This window comes from Drepanopeziza brunnea (assembly GCF_022702325.1).
Source record: "Drepanopeziza brunnea f. sp. 'multigermtubi' strain 214-2 chromosome Unknown ctg19, whole genome shotgun sequence".
Classification (NCBI taxonomy): domain Eukaryota; kingdom Fungi; phylum Ascomycota; class Leotiomycetes; order Helotiales; family Drepanopezizaceae; genus Drepanopeziza; species Drepanopeziza brunnea.
In genome coordinates this window covers 2,166,171-2,190,001 of record NW_027094082.1, presented here as the reverse complement: position 1 = coordinate 2,190,001, position 23,831 = coordinate 2,166,171, and the positions used below count along the sequence as shown (strand labels likewise).

Here is a 23,831-nt window from a genome sequence, read left to right as displayed (position 1 = left end):
AGAAGACGGTTGTTGGTGGTACTGGTGGTGGTGGTAGTGGTGATGTTTCGAGGTTGAAGAGAATGAAGTGGGGAAATATGGATTTTGACGCGTCGCGATTTTCGCGTAAAGTGTTTTACTAGCGCGTTTTTCAGATCAAGGGCTGGGCTGGCTGGGTGACAAACCGGGCAACTCCAGCGTTATCTAAACACATCTTCATATCCACACTGACTTTGATTCTTTAAAATACAACACTACACATTCCTGGACCATATCAGAAATGAAATTTCTACCGTCTGTCCATCCGAAGCCAAGAAAGATCAGAGTAACCGCGAACTCACAAATTGCCAGAACACACAGGGTGGGTACTTTCTTCCAAAGACCACGTCGTCTAGACAGCAGTATCCGCCCAGTCCATGACTGAGCCTAACCTGCATACTATGAACAATGCCATAGTAAAGTCGACCCAATCCTGCTCAAGCGACAAGCTCACTTCGGTGAGAACCATTTGCAGCTTGTCGGCGCATATTTCAACTCTAGGAAACAGAACAGTCAGTACTCTACATCACCAGTTACCATTTGTTCGGCACCACGATACGTACAAATAGAGCAGTACTTTTTCATCCCTCGTGCAGTCTGCCGGAAAGACCATCGACCTTTGGTAATCCGACTCTGCATACGCTTTGCTCTCGGACTGCTCTCGGGGGAATCCAATCCTTTCCCCCAATCGTGCAGGCAAGTTCTTGCCCACGAGAGTGTTGGTAGATTGAACGGCCATGAGAACAGCTGGGTAGGCGAGACTCGATTTTAGCCATCCTCCGTCCAGCCCATCGTATCTGAAGCCCATAGCATCGTTGGGAAATCCAAACCAAGCGATGAATAAGGCCCCATGAAGAAGCATGGATCTAGCGAACATGGGCTCAGTCCCAACTGGTTCCTCCACGCGCACTCCGTTGCCCTGAGCCTCTTCACACTCGGCTTCAGGATCACCTGAACCTATCACCGGGTCCAGCCTCTTAGGTTCTACCGGCGTCAAGAAATATTGTTCCAGGCACATTAACACGAGGATGGTGAGGACTAGTAGGCCGAGCAGGCCCAAATCCCATCTACCATGATACTGAAAATCGGACGGGGAACGAGCTGCGCATTTGGTTCCTGTGGTATCGGCGACACGAATTTCATTTGTGATGTTGGCGAAGCTGGTCCCGACGGGCGTGGACGTGTATTGGATCTGCGTTGCCAGTATTGTAGCTGCATAGAGCTGCGACTTCGGGGCGTACATTGTGGCCAATGTCGACTGTGTGGAAAGGTTCCGTTGAGCAGAGGCGGAAAATTGATCCCCCCGACTGAACTACTTTTGTTTAACCACTAATACCGTCATTATTCATTAGTCTGTTGGGCTATTTTACTATGGTCTCCAACTTTCCTGGGTTAGATCCCGCGACTAGGTCGACCGCTCAAGCTCACAGCAATCTAGGCGCGAACTAATGAAGGTAAGTGATACGTGGGAACGAGGAAACATGATCCAAATTGCGTCCTTGCCTTGCAATCAAGAACAAGAGCTCAAACATCAATTAAAGTATTCTTTCAGACTGCTCAATATCGCTAATAATAGTAAGTTGCGGAATCCTTCCCTCTCCCCCCCTTCCCCCCGCCAAACTCAAGGCCACATGCAGCCAGCGGACTCGACATAGCTCTCTCTGACTCCGTAGAGCTTGCTAAACGAATCCTGATATGTGCCCGGCGCGACCAGGATCTTCCTCACCCCGTCATCGCCCATCTCGTGCCTCTTCAGCATTACGTTCCATGAGAAACTCGAGTGCCCGATGCCCGCAAACTCCTGCCCCTTCAGCAGCACCAGGTAGTCCACCAGCGCGCGCTGATCCCACTTCAGCCGGTCGAGCTCCTCCTTCCACTTCCCGCGCAGCAGATCCTCCTTGTACGTGACGGCAACTTTCCTCTCTTTCGCTTCCGCCGCCAGCTTGATGATGTCGGGGTATCGGCCCGACGCGACGTACATGATGGGGATCCGGGACCTGGTGGCCTGGTCGATGTACGCGGCGGCTTGGGCGTTGTAGTGGCTGTATTTGACGTTGACTACGTGGCGCTTCTCCGGACCCATCGGATTCTCGGTAGCGAGATGGACGCCGATGAACGAGGGATTGATGATAGGCTCGGACAGGTTGAAGGACTGCATCTCATGCCACAGTGAGAGTTCTTTGAGGATTTTCGTTGCCAGGCGACGGATATCAGGCCGGAACTTGAGGATGTGGCCAAAGTGATGTGCCAGCTCGCGGCCATCCGAGTGAGTCGGGTAGTGTAGAAATGACTGCTCGAGATCGATGATAATCGGCTCCGCCGCTGGTTCGGCGGCCATGGACTTGTCGATCCAGACATTGAGCTTGTCGGACCAGGTCTCGGGTCGCTCGATCCCGCCAGCCGGGAGATTCTCGAAGAGGTTTTCGGGCAAGAGGCTTCGTCGTCTTTTGCTCGTCGTCTGCTCCATGTGTCTGATGAGCAATAGCTCCGGACACGACTTCCTCAACGAATCCACAAAGTGGTTCTTGTCGAACATGTAATCCATCCCCATCCTACCCCGCCCATTTCGCCTCTGAGCCTTGAAATCCGTCTGCATCTCCGCCTCATCCCCATCCTCACTCCCCTCCCCATCCCCATTCCCACCTCCGTCCTCATGCGAATGCCCGGGCTCCATATCGTCCATCTCCCTCACCGCAATACTCGGCAGCACCAACGCCCCCCCGGCGCCAATAGCATACCGCACACAGTTCAGGATCGAGTTCCGCACGTGTCCGATGCCCCCACGGTTCTCGTCGCACGTAAAGACCAGACTGGAATTCCACTCCACGCTCGAGCAGATGTCCTGCAGCTGCCACGAGTCCAGGAGCGGGAAGTCATAGACGTCGTTGTCGGGCGTCGAGACCGGTCGGCCAATCGCCCACTGGACGTTCTTGGGGAGCTCGCCCTCGCCAGCCAGACTCGACCACAGCCAGAGGGCGAGAATGCTGGCTCCTCCCAGAGAGAGATATCTGCGGTTGAGTCCAAGCTGCATTTTTTCTTCTTCTTTTCTTCTTCTTCTTCTTCTTCTTCTTCGTCTTCTCCTTCTTCTTCTTCTTTTCTCTCACACACTCTCTCACTCTCTATCTTTTCTAGAGGTATCGCCGGCTTTGACTGGATGGAATGTTTAAAGAGGAGAGAAGTCATCTTGAATGCAGACGAGATGACAGCTGGTTGTGGCAAGCCGCCTGTGCTTGATGCGACATGGTGTCACGGCGCTCTGTTTGAGATGTTTCGACGATGGTGGTTCGCGTTTGGACTTGGCGGCATTGCTCGCTTAAGTAGCGAATGGAAGCGAAGTCCCCCCTTCCTTTTTTTTTTTTTTTTTTTTTTTTTTTTTTTTAAATTCCTCTAGCGAGCGCCGATGCGTACTTGGGAAGCTTACCCTTGACGCTCAACGAGCCTGGAAGGGTAAGAAGCAGCCCGCGGAGCAAGTTGGCATTGGCCACGGTCCGCTAAACTCGGACGGTTGTGGTGGCGGCCCTCTCTGACTTTGCTGCCTCACTGATCTTGTTTCAGGGTCGTCTGAAACGCGCCGTTGATAAAGAAACATGTTTTTTATTCCAGCTCTGCGACTAGGACTCGTGCCATATTTGATATATGTCTGATCGGGAAACATATGACTGCTCCGAGCCACAAGGTGAGAAGGCTTTCTACTATAGAGCCCGGAAGTTGGCTGTCATATTCTGCTGTCTGTCAATCTGTTTTTCGTCTTAAAAAGCCAGCGCGCTAACCTGCAAGGAATTTTGTAACTTAAGATCAACCAAACCGGCAAGTGTGAAACGAGAATACGACATAAGAATGATAAGAAATGGTATCAAATATACTTCTGGTATTCGCTCTATACAATCTCAATATTAAGGATCTTGATATCTTCTTCTGGCTTTTCTTTATGCACCCTCGCATTCTCGATCTTGTGGATGACATCCAGACCTTGGATCGCTCGTCCGAAAATCGTATGCTTGTTATCCAACCAAGGCTACCGAAGAATTATTAGCTCGAGCCAGCCACTACATCTCCGGCGTGCAACTTACCGTCTTTTCTGTTGTAATGAAGAATTGGCTTCCATTGGTATTCGGCCCAGCATTGGCCATGCTGACGGTGTATGGTTTGTCATGTTTCAACGTGCTAAACTCGTCTGCGAATTCCTTGCCCCAGATACTCTCTCCTCCAGTTCCATCTCCGAGAGGATCACCGCATTGAATCATGAATTTTCGGATGACTCTGTGGAAGATGGTGTTGTTGTAGTATCCTTGCTTCGAATGCACGACAAAGTTCTCCACAGATTTCGGGGCCGCGTCAGGAAACAGACGGATATGGATGTCTCCGTATGTGGTGTGGATGATCGCTGCTGTTCCAGTCTCTGCTGCCTTCGCCTCAACCGCCTTCTTGGAGTTCAAGTTGGTCGGTTTCTCGTTCTGGACGTCTCTTTCGGATTTTGAAATACTCTCCTCGTTGGTGAACATGTAAAATCGAACTTTGCCAACTCCGGTGGTGAAGAGGATGGGATCCCGGACCTCTGACTCTTGCAGGAGCGGGTTATTGGAGGCAGCCATGGCGACTGTAGTGATGCCTTTCTTTTGCGGTTGACCTTGATAGATGGCCACACTGAGTGGTCTATAATTTTCTTCTTTCCCGAAGACCTTCACCACCCGGTTTGTGTACGTATTCAGAACTTTAGTCCCAAGCATGGATCCGTAGATGATAAAATGTCCCGTCTCGTCGAAAATCACATTCGCCTTGTTCCTCAGCGCTGGGCTCTCAATTTCTCGCTCTGTGGCTAACCTGCGTCCAAATTCAACGTCCTCAAGTTTCTGTAGAGCCGTACCAGCTTGTTGCATCTCTTCTATTATCTGTAATGACTCGTCATATGTCCTGTAGAGTTTACCCGTGGGGAAATCAAATACCCGGATCTTTCTATCAGGGAATGACAAGGTTGCAAATTTTGAGCCATTTGGAGATATTGTCAAAGATGTGGGCGTGGATTTTGCCTTCTTGAACTCGAACAAATTCGTCGAGCTCTTGTACTGGAACACATTCTCCGGTTTCTCATAGGTCCCAGGTCGCCAGTATTCGACCATTCCATTTTCGTCCGCCGAGATCACACAATCATACGCGTCATTGAATGCCATGAGCGACACAACGCTTCGATGTAATCCGGAAAGAGTGTGGATCGGTTCTTGATTTTCTCCACGGCCGTCGTACATTCGAATCGTATGGTTGACTTCGTCGGACACTGCTAGCAGGGGCAATGAGGCGCCCCTCTTGTGTATCCAACACACGCACTTCGGGGTGAATTCTACAGTCAGCATTGACAATAAGTCGAAGGTAATGACATCGAAAATCTTGATGGTCTTGTCCACCCCCGCTGTCGCAAAGCTTCTCCCATCAGCGCTAACTGATACGCTCTTGATCTCTCCATTATGCGCCCTAAACTCCTTAACAAACTCAATGTTATCGGCTCCCTTCTTCCAGAACTTGACCACGCCGTCCACGGAGCTGGTGAGCAGAAAATCGGTCAAGGGCGTCATTGTCAGGAATGACAGTTGCTCCTTGTGCATGAGGGATTTCGAGTACTTCGCGGACGTAGGTAGGGCAGATATGTAAAGCTTTTCGTAAGGCAGCTTGCGGCGCTTCTTTTTGGCAGCCTCCGGGTTTGGGAGCTGCGGGCCCATGTCGTCGTCGGACGAGGAGTCTACAAATTGTTAGCAGTATTTTGGATATGCCGAGGGCCAGCCCTACCATCATCGTCTGATCGACTCCTCTTACGGGATTTCGTTTCCATGGGGTCTTCTGCCATGCTGGTTGCGCCCTGACCAGCTGTGTAGGTGGTAGCTTTTGGTAGTGTCAGTTGTAGATGTTTGGCCTCGGGGAATCTGCAAGGCTGACCTTATTTTCCTGAGTCTCGGGCCTCGGGCTTACATTATAGCCGATCGGTGCTATGTATTCCGACTTTCAGTCTCGATATCATCTTTCTTCTCCAGTTCTCCTCTTCGGCCACGATAGATCTCTTGTAAATATAAAGCGCCATGTCTTCGAAATCGACGCAGCAGATGTTGCGCCACCCCCTGCAACGACTCTCCTCTCCCAGCCGAGGCATATCGGCTGTCTTCCATCTCATTGGCATCATCTCCTTCTCTCTGTCCTACAAATACCTCTCGGACTTTCCAACCTACATAAACGATTCGTACGGATGGCATTGGCAATACCTGACGATCTTGGGCCTTACCGTGGCGCATCTGACTTTCATCGCGGGCTTCCTTGCGGATGTTACCCTCTCTCCAACCCTCTTCCTTGTCAAGAACACCTTGTCACTCTGTTCAGCTCCTCTAGAGGTCCTGATCAGTATTCTGTACTGGGGAATCAGTGCCATCGACAAGAGTCTACTGGTCCCACCGGATCTCCAAATTGACTTCAATGCAGACATATCATTCCATGCGATGCCCGCTATTCTGTTGGCCATCGATCTGCTCTTCCTATCTCCTCCGTGGATTATCAAGACCTCGAGAGCAATGGCTTTAAGCTCTGGGATTGCGGTTGCGTACTGGGCTTGGGTTGAGCAATGCTACAAGCACAACGGATTGTAGGTCATGTCGCGCCATAGCTGGGTGAAATTGGCTGACTGAACTGCAGTTACCCATATCCCCTCTTTGCCGTGCTCGGCACTGGTTCTAGAATCGTCCTCTTCACAGGAGCAGCTCTTCTCATGACCGGTAGCACTATCATGCTGCAAAAGCTCTGCACGCTGGTGAATGGGCGGCAACCGGCGGACAGATCACAAGCGCCAAGCAGTATCAAGGAAGAATGATTATGAAATGTGTGTTTGGTAATTCCTTGATTGACGAGAAACCTATCATAGATTTCCGGTTTTTTTACAAAAAAAAATACACTTGTATTCTAGACCGAATCTTGTAGCCTGTCCTGTCACCTTCTCTATCCCACGAGCACCTGTAAAACACAATGGGGAAAGGATTGCTCTCCTTTCAGTCGATCATCTCGTCATCTTCGCTACTGTCGGCGTCGCTGTCCGTCCAGCCCATTAATTCGTCCTCGTGGGCATCAGTCTCACTGCCCGTGATCCCGTCCTGCAGTTCTTCATCGTTGGAGAGATTGGAGCTGACCATGCCCGAAATCAAGTCGTCGACTCCATCTTCCTGATATCCTTGGAGCTCTCCCCGTCTTCTTATAAGCTCTTTGACGCGAAAAGTCAGTCACGATGTACAGACCAAGAGGCCCAAGAGGCGTTAGCATACCTTTCATTGTCATTTGAGCTTTGAAGCCCTGTAATCAGAGTCAGTCCTATCTACCATCTTGAGTCGCAATGGGAAACCACTTCGGAGTCACATACCATTACTGGTTCTTGCTCGCACGAGCCAGTTTCGGAGGCGGTCATCGGTGTATCGATATTGCGGCTGAAGAACGGGCATTTTTCTCGCAGCTCACGTACCCGTAGGATGAACTCCATGTCGGCGTCTAGATCAGGGGGGCCGTCATCCATCTCGATCTCAGGGCTTGACAGTGGTGTCGAGAATTTTCGGACGCGGGCTTCCGAAATCTCCCTTGATCCAGTTGGGGTCAGGAACTCCTTAGTGGTGACGAGTTCGCAGGACATCTCATCGCTGAGCTCCTGCCTCGAGGCAGCGAGCTTGGCGATGCGTCTTGTGGATATCTCTTGAATGTCGGTTGGAGTCAAGAGTTCCTGGGCGTTGGAGGACTCACAGGCCATCTCGTCGCTACATCCCTCTCTTGAAGCAGCGAATCTGGCTAGGCGCCCTTCGTACATGGTTCGGCGCTGCTCGTCGGTCATGGCTGGCTGGTCAGTGACGGTGGGCTCGCAATCCATCTCGGAGTCGGGTCCTCTCCTTGCGATGGAGTGGTGGCAGGTGCGGTGCTCGCGGATCTTTTGGCGCTCAGTTTTGTCTAGCTCGTACTTCAGGGTGGATTGGGTTTCTGTGTTGTCGGGGAGTGGTCTCGAGTCGATTTCCATTGCAGTGATCATATTTGTTCCTGTGAGGTCGCAGTCCATTTTGTCTGGCTTTGGTGGTCCTTGGACTGCTGTTATTGGTTCTTTATAGGTGAGGGAACCTGGCGAGAATTTTTCTCCTGAGACTGAAATAATTGGTGATTGCGGAACATCCTGTCGTTTGACTGTAATGTTCCCGTGTTGAGTTGAAGTTGTTGAGTGCATGCGAAGGGGGTTGTGTGCATGTGAATGGGTTGACTGCGCTGAGCATTTCTGAAGTATACGTATATATGCAGACTGGGTCAGCCAGCATCGTCAGATACTAGAATAAGCCTGGGGTGCTTGCCAATATCTCAATATCTTCTCTCATATCATGATTTTGTCTGTTGGGGTGAATGGCTTTGAGAAAATTTCCTGATACCGTACAGGTTGGTTTGAAGAGGTGGGTATATCTCCGTCAAACCAGCAAGGGCCGCATAGCTGCTACCCTTTTCTTGACAGACCGAGATGACTCGGGGGCTATGGCACGACTACTCAGGTGGTTGAGGTAGGTAGGTACATTACCACCCATGGGCGAAGGGAAGAGTGACTCCCTCAGACAGTCAAAGGAAACGTGCTTGTTGGTTTCGGATTTGCCCTCCCCGGGCGATTGTCTTGATTCAGCTAGTTTCTGGAACCTGCCCGTCACAGAGAAAGATGCACACCTGAGAAAGAAAAAGAAAAAATCGCAGTTTTGGATCTGGCTATCCTGCAGAAGATGGGAGGAGAGACGAACAGAGACAAGATCGCTCGGATCGAGAGCTTTGTTACCGAGAGAGAGTCTCGACGATGATGAGAGCAAGCATAACCTTCAGCAAGCCAGGCAGCTGGGCGAGAAAGCCGAGGAGGTGGCTGAAGTAAAGCTGGACGACGGTTCTGTAACTGTTGCTCGCGATAAGCCAAGACCAGTCAGGGAGTCAATGGTGTTCAAGTCAGACTACATTGTTGAGCCTGAGTCTGTTGCATCAGCCCTCGCCGCAAGCAACCTTGGTCTGCTCCATCTTGCCACACTCCCTCTCCCCGTCGAACTGGACGCCACACCTCAGACCCTCCAGGTGCCTGCGACGATATCTACCAGCAAGACCGAGGAATTATTATTGGCTGAAGCGGCCCGAGCGAGTGGTGAACCGGACTTCCACCGCCATGCAGACGCCATCCATACGACACCTGAGAGCAACATGATGAAACCTGCAAACCTCTTCTCTCCCTTCGCGGCTCAGATGCCCACGGCGGAAGAGTTCAAGGCCGCTGAAGCCCAGTTTTCCTTTCCTGCCACTTCTTCGAATTCGATCCCCCTTCAAGTCCAGTGGAATCGAGGCAAGTCAAGACCAAGAATTTAGAGGCCAGCTTTGCAGCACTCAATACTAGTATCGCTCAGAGGCTGAGTCCCGAGACCAGATCGATGGCGACCCCAACGCTTGCCGAGTTGGTCATCGTCGGCTCACTAAAGCGATATCATGAAGGGTGGTGGCACGACTCGCATCAGTCGCGCTTCTAATATTCGCCAAGTCAGCTTTATAACACCAAAACCATATTTCAAGGTAGAAGATGCGTTGGAGGAGCATGCTTCAGAGGCCGCGTCGGAGTCGTCTTTTACGTCGTACCGGTATGTCAGCCAAACCAGCGTGCGGTTCAGACGAAGTGGAACCACGGGACCGAAGTCGATCGGTCCAAGCCACCCAGCCCGCTTTGAAGGTCGCAACGGTGCGCCTCACAGCTACCAACGAGGAACATGCATCCACACAGGAAGTCTTGGCTCGTGGAAGCCCCGGGGCGTGTTTCCGGAAGTTCTGGAATCTGGATGATGTTCACCGGTGTCTGGCTTTCTGCATTCGGGATGGCAGCGATGGTACGAGGTCAAGGCCGGACTGGCCGACCAGCAGTTGATCGATTACCCTTGCACCTCTTTTCATGTCTTCCAGAAGGTCATGGGTTGGCTTGGAAAAAGGGGATGATACTACCGTATCCGTACTTTATAGGGGCGGATCAGTGGGTAACTTGGCAGTGCAATACGCTTAAGTGACGAGATTATTTCTGGGCGGTAACTCTACAGAGTAGGTACTGCTCCATACCGTAAATCACATAAGAATAAGCGTAGTGCTCATAGAATCGACGTGAAGATATCGAGCCCCGTTCCAGTCTTCACTTACCGTCCATCGTCTCAACTGCCTCTGAAATGCGTTACTACTCCCTCTCCCTCTCCCTCTCATTTGCGGCCTTGGCTGCTGTCGCTTCTGCGGCCAACCTCGCCGACTATGATCCTCAACCTGGAGTCCAGGAAGAGTTCCGGCCGTTCTTCCAAGCGTGAGCTCTCTCTCCACTGTAGAGATCTACATGTACGGCGTCCAAACTTGCTAACCTCCGGATCCCTCTCTTAGGCTTGTAGACGCCGCCGAGGACCCCGCCGTCACGACTGGATACACGGACTACTTCCCGGCCGACGGCATGCAAACAACCTTGACTCTCCACTGCGTCGGTGCGAGCGGCATCCAGGCCTGCAAAGATTACTTTCTGCAGGATGGGAGACAGCTGGTGGTATGCATGCACCTCTGAGATCCACGAGGAAAAGGAAAAAAAGAAGAAGAAATCGAGACCAGGCCACTGACATCTTTCCTACGCAGCACTGGCCGAACACGACGTTCGTGGTCGATAACAACGCGACCGCCACGGTGTACGAGGCCCACGGCCGAATCGAGAACACCTACGTGGATGGAAACTGCTCGCAGATCTAGTAAGTCCCGTCCCGGCAGCAACAAGCACCACCACAAGAGCATCAACCAGAACCAACAACAACAACAACAACGTTCTAACGTATCCCGCAGCTATAAGACGCAGTACACCGTCCTGAAGACGGATCAGAGGGTGGACGCCCCTCCCAACCTGTCCCTGAAGCCGGAGGGCCAGGTCTACTGGTACCACGACTACTACATGTCCCCGACGACCGTGCCATCCGATATCCCCTGCGACAGCCTCAAGGCCTGAATGGGAAGCTCGGGTGGGGGGGTGGTGATGGTCATGTAGTACATATTCCTATGGCGCAAAGAAATTCTTTTTTTTTTTTTTTTTTTTTTTTTTTTTTTCGAAAGGGGGTTGCGCAAAAGCCTGCCTCCCTGGGTCCCCTGGGTCCGTAGTAGCGGTTCCAGGCTACGGGCGTCGTTGAGTCAGGGCATGTTGTAGAGAAAATTAGAGATTAAATTCGAACGCATTGACGATGTACTACGTGTAGGGCAGAACTGGGTCCATCGTTTTAACATGGGGGGGAGATCGGTAAGTAGTATCGACCATGCACCTAACCTAATAGGGTAGTACCCACCTCGGAGATTTCGGAAAGGTGGTTGGTTGGGCCTCATGCACAGAGGCAGCTAGTAGTACGTACGTAGTAGTAGTAGTACTGTACAGTAGTAGTAGCGCTCCGAGGTGGGAACTACCCGACTCCCGTAGTGGGTATTACCCTACTCCCCCGCCTAGATACCAACCCCTCCTTGGGGTGCCTTAAAAGTTTAAAACTCCACTTTAAACCCCCTGGTTGCCCTATCCTTGAGGGGTAATACTTACGCCTGGGATTGTACGTAGTACTACGTACAATGCATCCTCAGCCTGTAACACTTAGGCCGGTACCGTGGTATTTCGAGGCTGGCCAAAAGAGGGAGTTCTAAAACTAGGCCAAAGTGTAAACTGGCGTGTTTTTAAGTCTAGCAAAGATGTAGGACTACGTATAAGATCCGCGGGGTTGATGGTAATAAGGCCGAATCGAAAAGGGCCGCGGTAATGGAGAGATGTGCAAAGCTCGATGATAGGTAGTAGTAGCTGATAGTTAAGGAGAGGCATCAAAAGGCTTAGTAAGGTATCGCAGAATAGCTTAATACAGAGTTCGACGTATATCGGTCCGTGTGGTTGTGTTGGGTTTGCAGTTCGTAGTACTACGTAAGTGCAAGCTCTTGTCGAGGAGGTGAGGCTCGAGAGGCAGCGAGCGGCTCGACGAAAGAATTAATAGGTGCGGTGCTATTGCCAGCCTGGCTATACTTGTAGAAATTCGAATGTGACATAACGAAGTAAGTAGGCTTCATCGCAGCAATTCGGATGAAGTGATGCGACGAAGTATGTAAGCTTGGTCGCAGCAGTCCGAATCCGATGGTAAAGCGAGGTGCGAGAATAAGGATCGCAGCGAGTCGATAGCTTGGCCGAAGAAGGTAGTCTCGAGACTCAAATGAATGATGGTTATTCTCACTTTAATGCGGCGGCTAAAATGAAATAGTGTTAAGGTACGGTACCGTACGGCGTATCTAGTCGTACGCTTGGTATTGAGAAAGTAAGACGGGGAGATAGAAGTACGTAGTACGTAGTACTAAGTACAGTAGACTACAAAGCCGAAAGTACCGTACCGGTATACCGTGCATCCCCGGGAGCGGGATATCATATGACCTCGGCTAACTAACCTAACTAAACCCCTAGAACCTCAACCAACCCAAACCCTTAGAACCTTCCTTTCCAGGACCGTAACATTCGACCTGTGTTTAATCTATTGATAGCTATAATAGATATTAATCAACTATCAAATTCACCGATTCTGTACTAAAACAGCCTTTCTACAATTTTTGCATTTCAAACACCGAAAAAACGACGTCTACGCTCGAAAGAAACTACTCGATCCGATCGAATTCGAATTAAAACTGCTCTCGATCAAGCTATAACCTGGAACAGTTCGAAAGAGATATCAAGAAGAGTATTCTTATACTCTCCAACAAAATCGGTTAGCTCGATCGACCTTTAACTTTTTACAAACTCGATACGGTCGATCATCGATTATCCCGCAAGAAAAAGTAAATGAGCTTCGAAACTAGCTTTAAGCTTACCATGTTTCCCAAGTTGTTTTATTTAAAGATATTCCCTCTTTTTTGGGGGGGCTCTCAAACTTCAATTAATTGATTACGAAGCCGAAACTACTCAAACGGCATCTCGATCTCTCGGATCCGGCATTTCGATGTCTCGGAGATGGTTGGTGGAAAGGAGTGACCAACATTTCATTACGTCACGACTCACTAGCGACACTAAAAAGTATATAGACTTTTCTGCCTCCATAGGATAACAACCATCCTCTTCCCCGACCCTTGGCCGGACATATTTTCTCTCGTATACGTAGTACGTGAAATGAATCGCGAAAGGGAAGGGATTTTCGGGAAATCTAAGGGTAATTGCATATCGATTCCGATTTGCTCGAGAAGATATAACTAAGTTTCGAAAACGTCTTTAAGAATAAGCCTTCCCGGACGAGATTTAGGCTTGCGAAAGAGCGTTTACACAAAAGCTAAGTTACTATCTTAGCCGAAGGTGATCTCGACGCGATTCGAGAAGACCGATATCGACTCGCGTATTTACGATACAAATATTCGAAGCAGCCTCCTCAAATGTTTCACGGTATGATTCCTAACGGAAAGAACAGTTCGAAACCTTTTGAGGAAAGGAATAGGGTTCGATGGATTCGAAAAAGTATAACGATATAATATTATCGCAAGTACGGACTTGGTTTGATCGAGGACGAAAAAGAGGAACACGATCAGCTTACTCTCTCCCCCCACACCCCCTCCGCTAAAATAAATGTACTACGTAACACTGGGTATTTTGTAGGCCGATTCTGAGGCGAATAGCAAGGGGTATAGCAAGGGGTAGTAGTAGAGTATGCAAGGGTTTTAAGCTACTACTACTATTTGAATAAGGGCCACTTAACCTTACTCATCCTTCGTACGGTATGCTACGTACAAGTAAGGAAATCAAAAGCAAGCAAGGCCTTGCTGTTGATGCCGTCTACGTCACCATTCTGATCGCCTGGCCCAGCTAAGAAAGAGACATGGTCTACAAGGATCCAAATCAAATAAAGTATACTGTTTCTTCCGGAATAACAGTCAACTCTAATCAAATTACAAAATGTTTCTCTTTTCGTTCCCGAGCACGAGTCATTACGGTAAACCAGTCCTCGTGAATTGAACCCCACAATCCTCAAACCCTCAAGAGACCGGCGCTCTTCGAAGTCGATAGGAGCGAAGCCCGTTCCACACGTGGCCGACATATCATACGCATACTTGCAGAAGTTCGAGGCGTCTTACAGATTCTTCGATGCCAGCCTCCATATTGAGGAAAAGACACGGCTAACCAGCGAACCCGCTGTAATCTTTCAAGCTGTGCAATGTGCCTTCGATGACGATGGCTGGTGCCCCTCTCCAGCTTCTGCCTTGAAACGAAGAGCACTTGGGGAGTTGCGTCTCAACGAAGGGCTTCAAGAGTTAAAAAATCAGGCTTTCCAAAAAGCTGCCTCGACAGCACAATGAATTTGTTGGGGGGGGGGGGCTTTTCAAGGAACACCAAGTGACGGTTTTCCATGGCCATTAAACAGCACGTGGGATCAGTACTCTATAGTCTCAGTAAACGCCCACCGCTGCCCCAACAGACTCGGCAAACGCCCACCCGCTGTCACTGGCAGGCATCACTGCCGCAGATTCAGCGAACCGCTATCATTCGTGGATGGGACGGGCCATTTCACCCGCCCGTTTCTTTGGCTGGCTTTCTGCAGCAAGGTTTCGAAAAGTGATTGCTCCCTGTGTATTCATTCGATCGATCGACTTCATGTCATGCTCGGTGTTCGTGGCTTCAATGGTTCGAGGTTTCAGCCCAGCTGAATTCCCAGACCACCAGGCGTAATTCCATTGGTATGAGCTTCGGAAATAGGTGGAACGGCTCGTCTGGCTGGAAGTCTCGTCTCGTATATCAGTATTCCTTCCAGGCTCGTCTCTTTCATGTGAAAGTTCGCTTACGGCTTGCAGCTCCCCGACGTTCAACTCAACAAAGCTCACAACTCAACAAAGCTCACCGAGTAAGACCTACCGAGCGCAATTTGAGGAGATCCGGTTTCTATCGTAGTGTATGAGTCAACAAGGCTGCTAGTTTCACGCAGATTCTTTGTGCCTATCAGGAGATGGCCTTCACGCCGCCGTTATTTTCGAGCGGATTGATTCTCTCTACTACTATCCGAAAACGATAACCGCACATTGCACCCAAGCTTCAAAGAAGGGACGTATCATGAATTGTCATATGATCCCAATAGCTATAGCTATGCACAGCATCACCAAATACGGGGCCCATGCGACACCTACTTCCTAAGTCTTTGGAGACCTCGTCTCGATACCTCATGTTCCCCTCAGCGAGAAGTTTGAGAATTGAGCGGCGAGAACTCCATTAACACGATCGCCCTCGGCGCAATGTCCCGCTCTACATCCTTCGCATAAATCGCTGCGGTGTGGGATTGTGCTCTCGCCCGAGAATTGCGGGCGCTCCTGCTCCACCCCGGACCACTTCAAGAGACGATACGCAACCCTCTCTGCATATGAGTCGTCCAGCGTTGGCACGGAGAGCCAATCGCACTTCTTGCAACGTTGACCGTACACTCTTGCGTTGTATCGCTTGCCCGGGTACATGCGAATGGTGATGGCGACCCGCTTGCTTGCCCATATCTTCGACTCGCAATTCCGGTTGCGGCAGTGGAACTTGCCCATGACCGTCGTGTCGTAAGTTTTGCTACACCCAAGTTCGTCATCGAGGTTGTGGAATGTAAACGGATGACCTTCGACTTCGAGTAGGCGGGATACATCGTCGTGTCGTGACAGGAACATCGACCAAGCTGGTGGTGCTTTTCTCCGTTGTGGTTTTTGTTGTTGCTGTCGTCGTGTCATGGCTAGAGGGGCTTGCCGATCTGAGGTATCGACGATGTGAGGTGTTGACGATGTGGGGTGTCAACGATTGGAGGAAGATAAATCGTGGTCTTCCTCCGAAGAGGAATGTTGGTTGCATAGGTGTTGCAAGTCTAGACTTGACGTTGGGGTTTTTATGTTGATGATGGTTGATTGCTATAGGGTTTCTAAGCAGCGGTTCCCTATAGGGAAGTCACAGGTCACGTGCACTGTGCTACGCTAATTATGTGGCTGTCAAAGGCCAACTCCCTGTACTTGCCCCCAGCCATACAACCGTATTTAGACAAAGGGAGGTGTTGAGCATTATCGTAGCATAAGATTCGTCTTCTCGCAGTGCTTCTAGCAGCAGCTTCCATAACCATTGTCTCCGCGCGGTTGGTGGATATTCAATTACCCTGATCCAACGAACAAAGCTTTCAAATGGTATAGGTGGGAATACAAAAATGAAACCACCAGGAAGACGCTTTTGCATGCAGGGCTTTTCAAAGACGGCAAAGCCCGCTGCTACGTACTACATCAACATGCGATCTGTCACGCTTCTGCTGCTTACCAGATCTGCAGAAGGCAGTCGTAGGTGGTGGTGGGCTCAGGTCCCGAACAGCCAGCCTCGCGCTCGAATCGGAGCGCTGATACCGTACGCTCTAACACACTAACCGGGCAGGTACGTATCGCATCCAAACCGATCTCAACTCACGCTCTCTCACTAGTATAACTTGTCGTTCTGAGCTCTTCTAGGTTTCAATAGCCGTGAGAGGGCTCGCTTGATAGGAAGAACAAAACAGACGGGCGCGGGGGGGGGGGGGGGGGGGGGTATCAGCATTCGTTTGGAGCGCTATGTACTGTAAGTATGCATTCTGCGTTATCCCCTGTCTGATGGAGCCGACGGCCTCGTTGCATGCATGTCTTGCAATGTTGGTGCAGTAGGAGCGGTGTACTTGGGTGGGTTGTTGAGGGACAGGAATCGTGGATACCTAGGAGAAGGTGTGGAATCTTTGGGGAGGAGCTGAGCTGCAGCTGATGCTGTATGCTTGCTGTATGATGATAACATTTTGGCTTGGGGCGCCTGCTGCTCTTCAGAAATCCTTTTCCGGTTACGTGAGAGCGGTGTGGAGTGGATCTTAGGATTTACTAGGTGGTACTGCTAGGTGATACTACTAGTAGTAAGTGATACTGGCGTGGAGATGAAGCAGATATACTACTAGTATCTTACCAGTCGAGATTGAAAGCGTGTGAGTAACGAGCACTACCTAGCTGAATTAAGCTTAGCTGTGGTAAATAGCTTTAGCGGGCCGATCCGTTCCGAGAGGCCGAGACGGAATTACGTAACTGACATGGAATAAAAGTCTGACCTTCAAGGCAGGTTTTGGGGGTTATTTAAACCGTCAGCTGATCATCCGACGACGGTCTCTTTGAAGGACGGCTTCAAGAGCTTAGTATACTACTACTACTGTACGTCCCAGGCGTGAGTATTACCCCTCGAGGAGAGGCTAACCAGGGGGTTTAAAGTGGAAACTGAACTTTGGAGGCACCCTCGAGGGGTAATACTAGTACTTAGGCCTGTACCGTGGTAGTTAGTGGGATTCACCTCAGGCCGATACTTAAGACTGAGTAGAATTTGAAAACAAAACGATTTAAATTATGTTGATCGTAGCTACGAAGGAACTATTTTCATCGATTAAAACCCCGTCTCTTATAAGAGCTCGTCTTTTCATTCAAAGATTTTTATCAAGATGAGACCGTTTTGATGGATCGAATCGTCGTTTATAAAAGTCGATCTTTTTTTTTTTTTTTTACGAGAAGACCGTTTCCGAGCGTCTTGAGACCATTTTAATTAAGACCGTCCCATGGCCGTCCTAAAGCCAGCCCCGAACTTAAAATCGTCCCGGAGAACGTACTAAATTAGTAGGCAAATAATCTTTCTATTACTACGTACTTGCTAGTCTACCTTCTGCTACCTGACCTACACCACCCGCTTTCTACACTACCCCTTGTGTATTCGTCGGAGGCGCGATAGTCGCGGGGGGACCTTTTACTAAATCGATGGATTCCTATTACCAAAAATTTGATGCGTGGACGTGTAAGCCGTAGCAGCGACACCGAGACATATCTTGGCATCGAATTCACTAAATTATTATCAAAACGATTCCATTTGAGAAATGATTTTTTTTTTTAATCTACAACTATATCTTCTTTAAAAGAGTTATCGAACCATTTCAATTTTTTTAAAACGAGCTTATTAGTTAAGCCTATTTTAAAAATATAAACGAGGATAGCTATAGGACGGTTATAGGACGGTCCTAAGCTCGAGGACGATCAAAGAGGTGAATTTTTTTTATTTGTAAGCAGTACTGATTTTAAACGGTTCAATATCCGTCTCTTTTAGAAGAGGATCAGAGGACCATTCAAATGACCCCTTACTACCCGTTAAGGTACCAGCCTTGGAATTTGACTTGGGCCACCGTTGGTGACAACCAGCCAAACTTGCAGTAGCTCTACCATACCTACTCCTCGTTTCTTCGAGAAATTCAAGAAAAGGAAACACAAGAAGATGATTACCAACCTCCTCATATATGCATTCCTCTCTTGAAGAAAGCCCATGAGAAACAGCAGCGGGGTTTCTGATTTCCGCAACAACTTTCTCTACCTTTTCATCGTTCTATCTTACCCAAGTCCGCCTTGTCAAACTTGGGATGTCTATTTTCTAATTCTTCTCGTTTCCTTTTCTAGTAGAAAGAATGTCATGAGGTAAAAAGAAAAGGGGGACAAGAGATAAGAAGGTACTGCCCCTACCCGTCACGCTGAAACCAAACCGCTGAACTCCCCCCTCGACACCCCCCCTCCCCCCCGAAAAAAAGAAGGGGGAAAAGGGAAGAGCCAGACAGAGCTGATGGAAAAGAGAGTGCAGGTCTGGCGAAAAAGAATCCACGAATATCATTTAATTAATTATGCTAGTTGTCTGCTCAGCGCCCCACCATCCTGTCCTATCCATCTATCTATCTGCTCTAGAATATAGTCGATACACGCGTGCCATTGCGCTACTGCTGCTGCTGCAGTCCAAGGTCTCTCATTAACCCATCCCGTTTGCGTAGTGTGATTCGGCTGATTCCAGGATATGTATGTATGTGCTCTTCTCTGCGCTTTTCAATCCAAATGAGGTGAAGTAGGTGATGATTTCGCGCATGCATCCACTACTTATTGTGGTTGAAGATCGCCGTTACCGCCGATGCCGCAATGAGCGAGAGACTGTCGAGGAAAGGAAGAGGAAGGAAAAAGAAAAGCTAGCATCGGCTTTCCGCAGCCTCAATGCACTGCTCCGCAGGCCTCCGCAGGGCCACCCTGCTTCTCGCGCTCAGCAGCGGTACTCGTACTCTCGTCCGTGTTGGCGGCGATGATGGCCTGCTCATCTCCACGAGGAGCATGAGCGAGCACACCTGCCTTGATGCCTGCCGCGCTCTTCACCAGCGGGTCCATGCCGTGAGAAACCTCATCGCCCGGCTCCTTCTGCTCCTTCACGTTGTCATCATCATCGTCCAGGGAAATCTCATCCGGATTGCTGACGATGAAGACGAGGTCCTCCCCCCCTTCCTTGCCTTCAACATCATCAGGGGCGCGGCTCTCCGCTGTGATGCGGCGAGAAGTTGGAGCCTCGGCTTCCTGCGCGGTAGCTGCGTAGCCGCGCTTCTTCTTGTTGCTGCTGGCGACTTGGAACCACTGGAATAGCTGGGGCTGGGGCGGCGGCGTGACCACCTTTGTGTTCTCCGCAATAGCGGCAGTGGTATCTGGTCCGGTGGCGGACAGTTCCTCTGGGATGTGGTGGTGCGTAGTTTTCTTGATTGGTGATGGCTGAGAGCCCAAAGGGGGTGAAACGGGTGGGGAGGCGATGAGATGTGACAAGTTGACTCGTGGCGGGCTATAGGATAGCTTGCTGGCAATAGCGAAGCCCGCTCCCAAGGTAGGGGCTTGCGTAGGACGGTGGGGAGGTGAGATATCGGTGACGGAGGGCACCGAGCTGGCATACTTACTTCCGGCAAGACCAACGAGGGGCTTTGGAAGGTCTTGAGTGGAAGACTCGACCTTGGAAGTCGTCGCCGCGAGGAGTTGGTTGGTGTTCGGGGCTCGGAGGAGTGAGAGATCGGCATCAACAGTAGTTGGAGATGAGGTTGAGCCAGACTTGGAGACATCCGTAGCATCAGTGGTGCTGATGGGGCTATTGGTATCAGCATTGCTGCTCTCCACAGGTTCTGAGAAACTTGAACCAGTTTCTTGACCAGAACTTCCACGGGGACCTGGTGAAACCTCAGTCTCACTCAGTTCCCCGTTGACCTCGTCGGCCCAACTGCTCGACTGGAGCTTTGCACCGCTGAATATTGGGATATCGACTTTTTGCTTGGAGAGCGCAGCAAGCGGCTTTCTACCCTCAGCCTGGGTGCTCTCCGCAGCAATGCCCTCGCCGGGTTGCAACATGTTCCAGTTGGCTGGGTACGTTGGACGTCTAGGTATCACGCCTTCGGCCAACTCCTCAACATCGCCAGAGCACGGATCCTTCTCCCAGCGGCACTCCAAGCCGCGGTAGTAGTTGAACGTCGTGAGGATAGACCAGGCACCGCCTGCAATGGAGACACTGGAGAACTCCAAGTGCAGGACGCCCTCCTCATCGATGAACATCTCAACCAGACCCTCGGCTCTCCAGCGGCTTCCACAAGCGAGGTTGTGCTCGAGGGCATTGAGGGAGAAAGAGCTTGGGATACGACGCACAGCAATGCATCGAGTCTGTTGCGAGAGCGCTCTGGCCAATCTGAACGCGATCGGATAGGTGGGGGTCTCAATGAGAGCGATTTCAACGACCTTGGGTTCTCCGTCATCTCCCGCACTGAACGAAATGGGGTTCTTCTCCACATATGAAAGATAGGCCATTGCCGCAGCTTCGTCCTTGAAGACGACTCTGGCCTGGACGGAGTCTGAGGCAATCTTGCCCATGTTCAGAACAGCAACGTTGAGGACGTCACCGCCTCGGATTCTGGCCAGCACGTCTCGAGCATCGGTACCGAGAGGCAGGTTGCTGATATGGATTGTGCGGAAGTAGTTGGAATCCATCTCTGTTGGGGTGTATTGGATGCCATACTTAAATAGCTCAACTTGACGAGCCTCCCTCCGACCAGCAGCACGCATATGGTTCTTGACTGCATCGTTCTTGTCGTCAAAGTTGTTCCACAGGCCACCATTCCGGTCAAAGGCTGCCTCCTTGAGGTAGTCAGGAAGCTCCTCTTCGCGACGATAGCCTCGTGGACCATTTGGAGCTCCAGGAGGAGGACGCTGCCAATCCGTTCTTTTCCGAAGAGGAGGGAGCGGCTCAGGAGGCTTCATGTTGTCGTAGTCAGCACCCCGATGGGCACCCTCGGATCTGAACCCAACCTTTAGCACATTGGGCTTGGGCATGTTCAAGAATTGGGCATCGGCCTTGATAAAGTCCGCAATTTGCTCATCAATAGGGCGGTCCACATCAAATAGGCTGGGTCGTGTAGCTTGAGCCGTCGGGGAAGGGGTGGAAACCACAGCCGGGAGCCCGTTGTTCTCAAGAAAGTCTTCCAAGCTACACATGCCAACATCCGCCGCAGCAGGGTCGTGGACCGGCTTGACAATCGGAGAGTTTCGTCGGGTTGGTGAGTGGCTGGCATCGTCCATAGCCCAGCTTCCCATCAGCTCAGAGGCTGCAGGACCCGACAACTTTTTGGCTTGGGCGAATCCAGGATGGTGTTTGGGAGGGGGGATAACAGAGTCAATGGTGTGAGCGTTCTCGCCCCATCCGCTCTGTCTCAAAAATTTGTGATCTCTGCCCATGGAGCCGTCATCGTTCTCTCGCTCTCTGGCACGCCCACGAATCTCATGATCACGCTCCAGATCAGAAATGCGAGCTCTCAAAGAACGTTCAGCCTTCCGGTATCTCTCAATCTCCTTGTTTTGAGCAATGATCTTGGAATCGCTGCTTGACGTGAAATAGTTGGAATCTGGGACAGAAACAGCCTGAGGAGTCGGGGTAACAGAGGTACCACGAGTAATGGACTGAATGACGATGCCAATTGTGCTGACGACGTTCTCCTTGTCCTTCACAGCGTGATTCAGATCGTTCTCCAGAACAGCGTTTCGGATCTTCAAATCTATGATCTGATCTGCTTGTGAGGCATTGACTTGGCGAAGCTCGATGATCTGGCCTGCCTGAGCAGCATTTACCTGGCGGAGGTCCTGAGCATCCTTCTGAAAGGAGGTGACTATCTCAGACCCAAAGTCTTGCTTGACAAACAGTTCTTGTCCATACTTTGGAGCCGGGGCAAATGAAGGCTGAGAGAGGCAGCTCTCATTCTGGACGGCTGTAGGAGGACGGTATTGGGTAGTTGGAACGCCGAACTTCGATAGGTCGATGCCCGGGATGTGGTGAGCAACCTGCGGGTAAGTGCCAGGTAATAAAGACATGTTGACAGTAGGTGTCTGCTCACTGTTATGTCTTGAGACCGAGTGATATTGGTATTGAGGTTGAAGGGTATGTAATGCAAGGTATTATTTTAAAGTGAAGTATGTCGTGTGGTCGGTTGTCGGTGGATGAGCGTATCGTCTGAGGTGAAAGGGGAAGTGACGGTGATGCTTAGGAGGAACTCAAGCTGAGGCTATGGTTTCTAAGAACCTGAAGTGGAATTTTATGTAGGAGGTTAAGAGACAAGCCACTCTAGTAAGGAGCTTGATCCGTGCTGGTGATTCGTGAGCCTCTGAAGTTCAGTCGAGTCTTAGTTGTAAAAGGATCCGAGGAAGCAAAGCAAGAGTAGCAAAGTCTGTATGTAGAAGACGTGCTCAATAGAGGGAGGGAGTAACAAGCAATATCATGGAGAAGAGTGTGTGTAGTTGTGAGGGGTTGTGAGGTTGTCAAGAGATCGAGGGAGTTGAAGGGGAAGGGAGGAGCTCTTGTAAGTCAACGAAAGGGCGCTAACGATAGCTCGTCCGTAGATCGATCAATAGTAAAGAGACAATAAAAAGGTGAATTCCCTTTGGTTCCAATAAAGGCGATATTGAATGTGTATGTAGGATTATGCAGCAGTTCGACGTATCAGCTCCGTTACGTTGCCTACTCTACGTCAGAAAAGTGATCGGGCCATTCCTTTAACACATTCACTATAGCTTTAGACGACGATGAATGATGTATTGAGAATTTGCAAAGGTGAAAAAAAAAAGGGCGTGAGACCGTTATTGTTTTTGTCTCGCAGAAGCTACGCCTCTTCTAACGATTCCACTAGAACATAACGTCGACGACGCACTTGATCTGCTGAACTTCCTCCAGGCCAAAATTCAATAGGGAATATATGAGGGACGAACCTGGATCATATGTAGAGTGGCAGTCCTCGACACTGCCATAAAAGAGAATGAATCGCAATCGAAGAGCAAAAGAAGATCGCAACCTCCCCCCTCCATCCAGCAACATCATCGCAGTTCTACTCACTGCCCAAGCCTCAATTAGGAGCCAATGCCCTGATCGCCTCCCACACCCGCCTCCAGCGATGTGAGGCTCTCAAGCACTCCTGACACCCGCCAGCCTTGAAACACCCCCACCGCCTCCACAGCCAATCCCTCCCATCAAGCAGCAGACAAGAGAGCGTGACAAGCTCCGCTAGGATCCGCTAGGAGGACGTTCGTGAGGAGGGGCGCAAGGGCGACGAGGGCGGTGTTGAGTTTGAGGATCGTGGGAGGGGGAGTAGCGCTGGGGGACAAGAACATTGTTCAGTCCTATTTCTTTCCTGTTTATGGTGTTGTGGGTGTTGAGGTTGGGCTAAGTATGTAGATGGATATTTCGTGTACGTATGTACGTGTGTGTAACATTTCTGTTGATTTGCGGAGGCAGGCATCTTCTGGCTTAGGACGTCCCCGTGCAGTGGTGGTATGGGCAATAATGTAATGAATATAAATATAACATCCAAGCCTACTGTATCCGCGTCCGAGCTCTCAGAATGAAAGCCATTGCAGACCCCCTAAGCATCTCCCGAAGAAATAAAAAA

At 50.3% G+C, this 23,831-nt stretch overlaps 9 protein-coding genes across 9 annotated transcripts; 3 read left to right on the top strand and 6 right to left on the bottom strand.

The window, feature by feature from the left end:
* Positions 1-370: 370 nt before the first annotated feature.
* On the bottom strand, positions 371-1,261 carry L3040_009408 (uncharacterized protein; the record flags this gene model as incomplete). Its single annotated transcript, XM_007297728.1, has 2 exons — positions 371-515; positions 582-1,261. The coding sequence occupies 2 exons, from the start codon at positions 1,259-1,261 to the stop codon at positions 371-373; spliced, it is 825 nt and encodes a 274-aa protein (XP_007297790.1).
* Positions 1,262-1,639: 378 nt separating this feature from the next.
* Positions 1,640-3,049, bottom strand: L3040_009407 (uncharacterized protein; the record flags this gene model as incomplete). Its single annotated transcript, XM_007297729.1, has 1 exon — positions 1,640-3,049. The coding sequence occupies one exon, from the start codon at positions 3,047-3,049 to the stop codon at positions 1,640-1,642; it is 1,410 nt and encodes a 469-aa protein (XP_007297791.1).
* Positions 3,050-3,895: 846 nt separating this feature from the next.
* On the bottom strand, positions 3,896-5,854 carry L3040_009406 (uncharacterized protein; the record flags this gene model as incomplete). Its single annotated transcript, XM_007297730.1, has 3 exons — positions 3,896-4,033; positions 4,089-5,749; positions 5,797-5,854. 3 exons carry the CDS (start codon positions 5,852-5,854, stop codon positions 3,896-3,898), a joined length of 1,857 nt encoding a protein of 618 aa, XP_007297792.1.
* Positions 5,855-6,083: 229 nt separating this feature from the next.
* On the top strand, positions 6,084-6,862 carry L3040_009405 (uncharacterized protein; the record flags this gene model as incomplete). The annotated part of the gene is made up of 2 exons (XM_007297731.1): positions 6,084-6,637; positions 6,688-6,862. 2 exons carry the CDS (start codon positions 6,084-6,086, stop codon positions 6,860-6,862), a joined length of 729 nt encoding a protein of 242 aa, XP_007297793.1.
* A 175-nt stretch (positions 6,863-7,037) lies between these two features.
* On the bottom strand, positions 7,038-8,080 carry L3040_009404 (uncharacterized protein; the record flags this gene model as incomplete). Its single annotated transcript, XM_007297732.1, has 3 exons — positions 7,038-7,246; positions 7,308-7,335; positions 7,403-8,080. The coding sequence occupies 3 exons, from the start codon at positions 8,078-8,080 to the stop codon at positions 7,038-7,040; spliced, it is 915 nt and encodes a 304-aa protein (XP_007297794.1).
* Positions 8,081-8,586: 506 nt separating this feature from the next.
* Positions 8,587-9,396, top strand: L3040_009403 (uncharacterized protein; the record flags this gene model as incomplete). The annotated part of the gene is made up of 1 exon (XM_007297733.1): positions 8,587-9,396. One exon carries the CDS (start codon positions 8,587-8,589, stop codon positions 9,394-9,396), a length of 810 nt encoding a protein of 269 aa, XP_007297795.1.
* Positions 9,397-10,232: 836 nt separating this feature from the next.
* On the top strand, positions 10,233-11,038 carry L3040_009402 (uncharacterized protein; the record flags this gene model as incomplete). The annotated part of the gene is made up of 4 exons (XM_007297734.2): positions 10,233-10,360; positions 10,435-10,591; positions 10,678-10,787; positions 10,879-11,038. 4 exons carry the CDS (start codon positions 10,233-10,235, stop codon positions 11,036-11,038), a joined length of 555 nt encoding a protein of 184 aa, XP_007297796.2.
* Positions 11,039-15,234: 4,196 nt separating this feature from the next.
* L3040_009401 (uncharacterized protein) lies at positions 15,235-15,717 on the bottom strand (the record flags this gene model as incomplete). Its single annotated transcript, XM_007297735.2, has 1 exon — positions 15,235-15,717. One exon carries the CDS (start codon positions 15,715-15,717, stop codon positions 15,235-15,237), a length of 483 nt encoding a protein of 160 aa, XP_007297797.2.
* Positions 15,718-19,095: 3,378 nt separating this feature from the next.
* On the bottom strand, positions 19,096-22,263 carry L3040_009400 (uncharacterized protein; the record flags this gene model as incomplete). Its single annotated transcript, XM_007297736.1, has 1 exon — positions 19,096-22,263. One exon carries the CDS (start codon positions 22,261-22,263, stop codon positions 19,096-19,098), a length of 3,168 nt encoding a protein of 1,055 aa, XP_007297798.1.
* Positions 22,264-23,831: the final 1,568 nt, after the last annotated feature.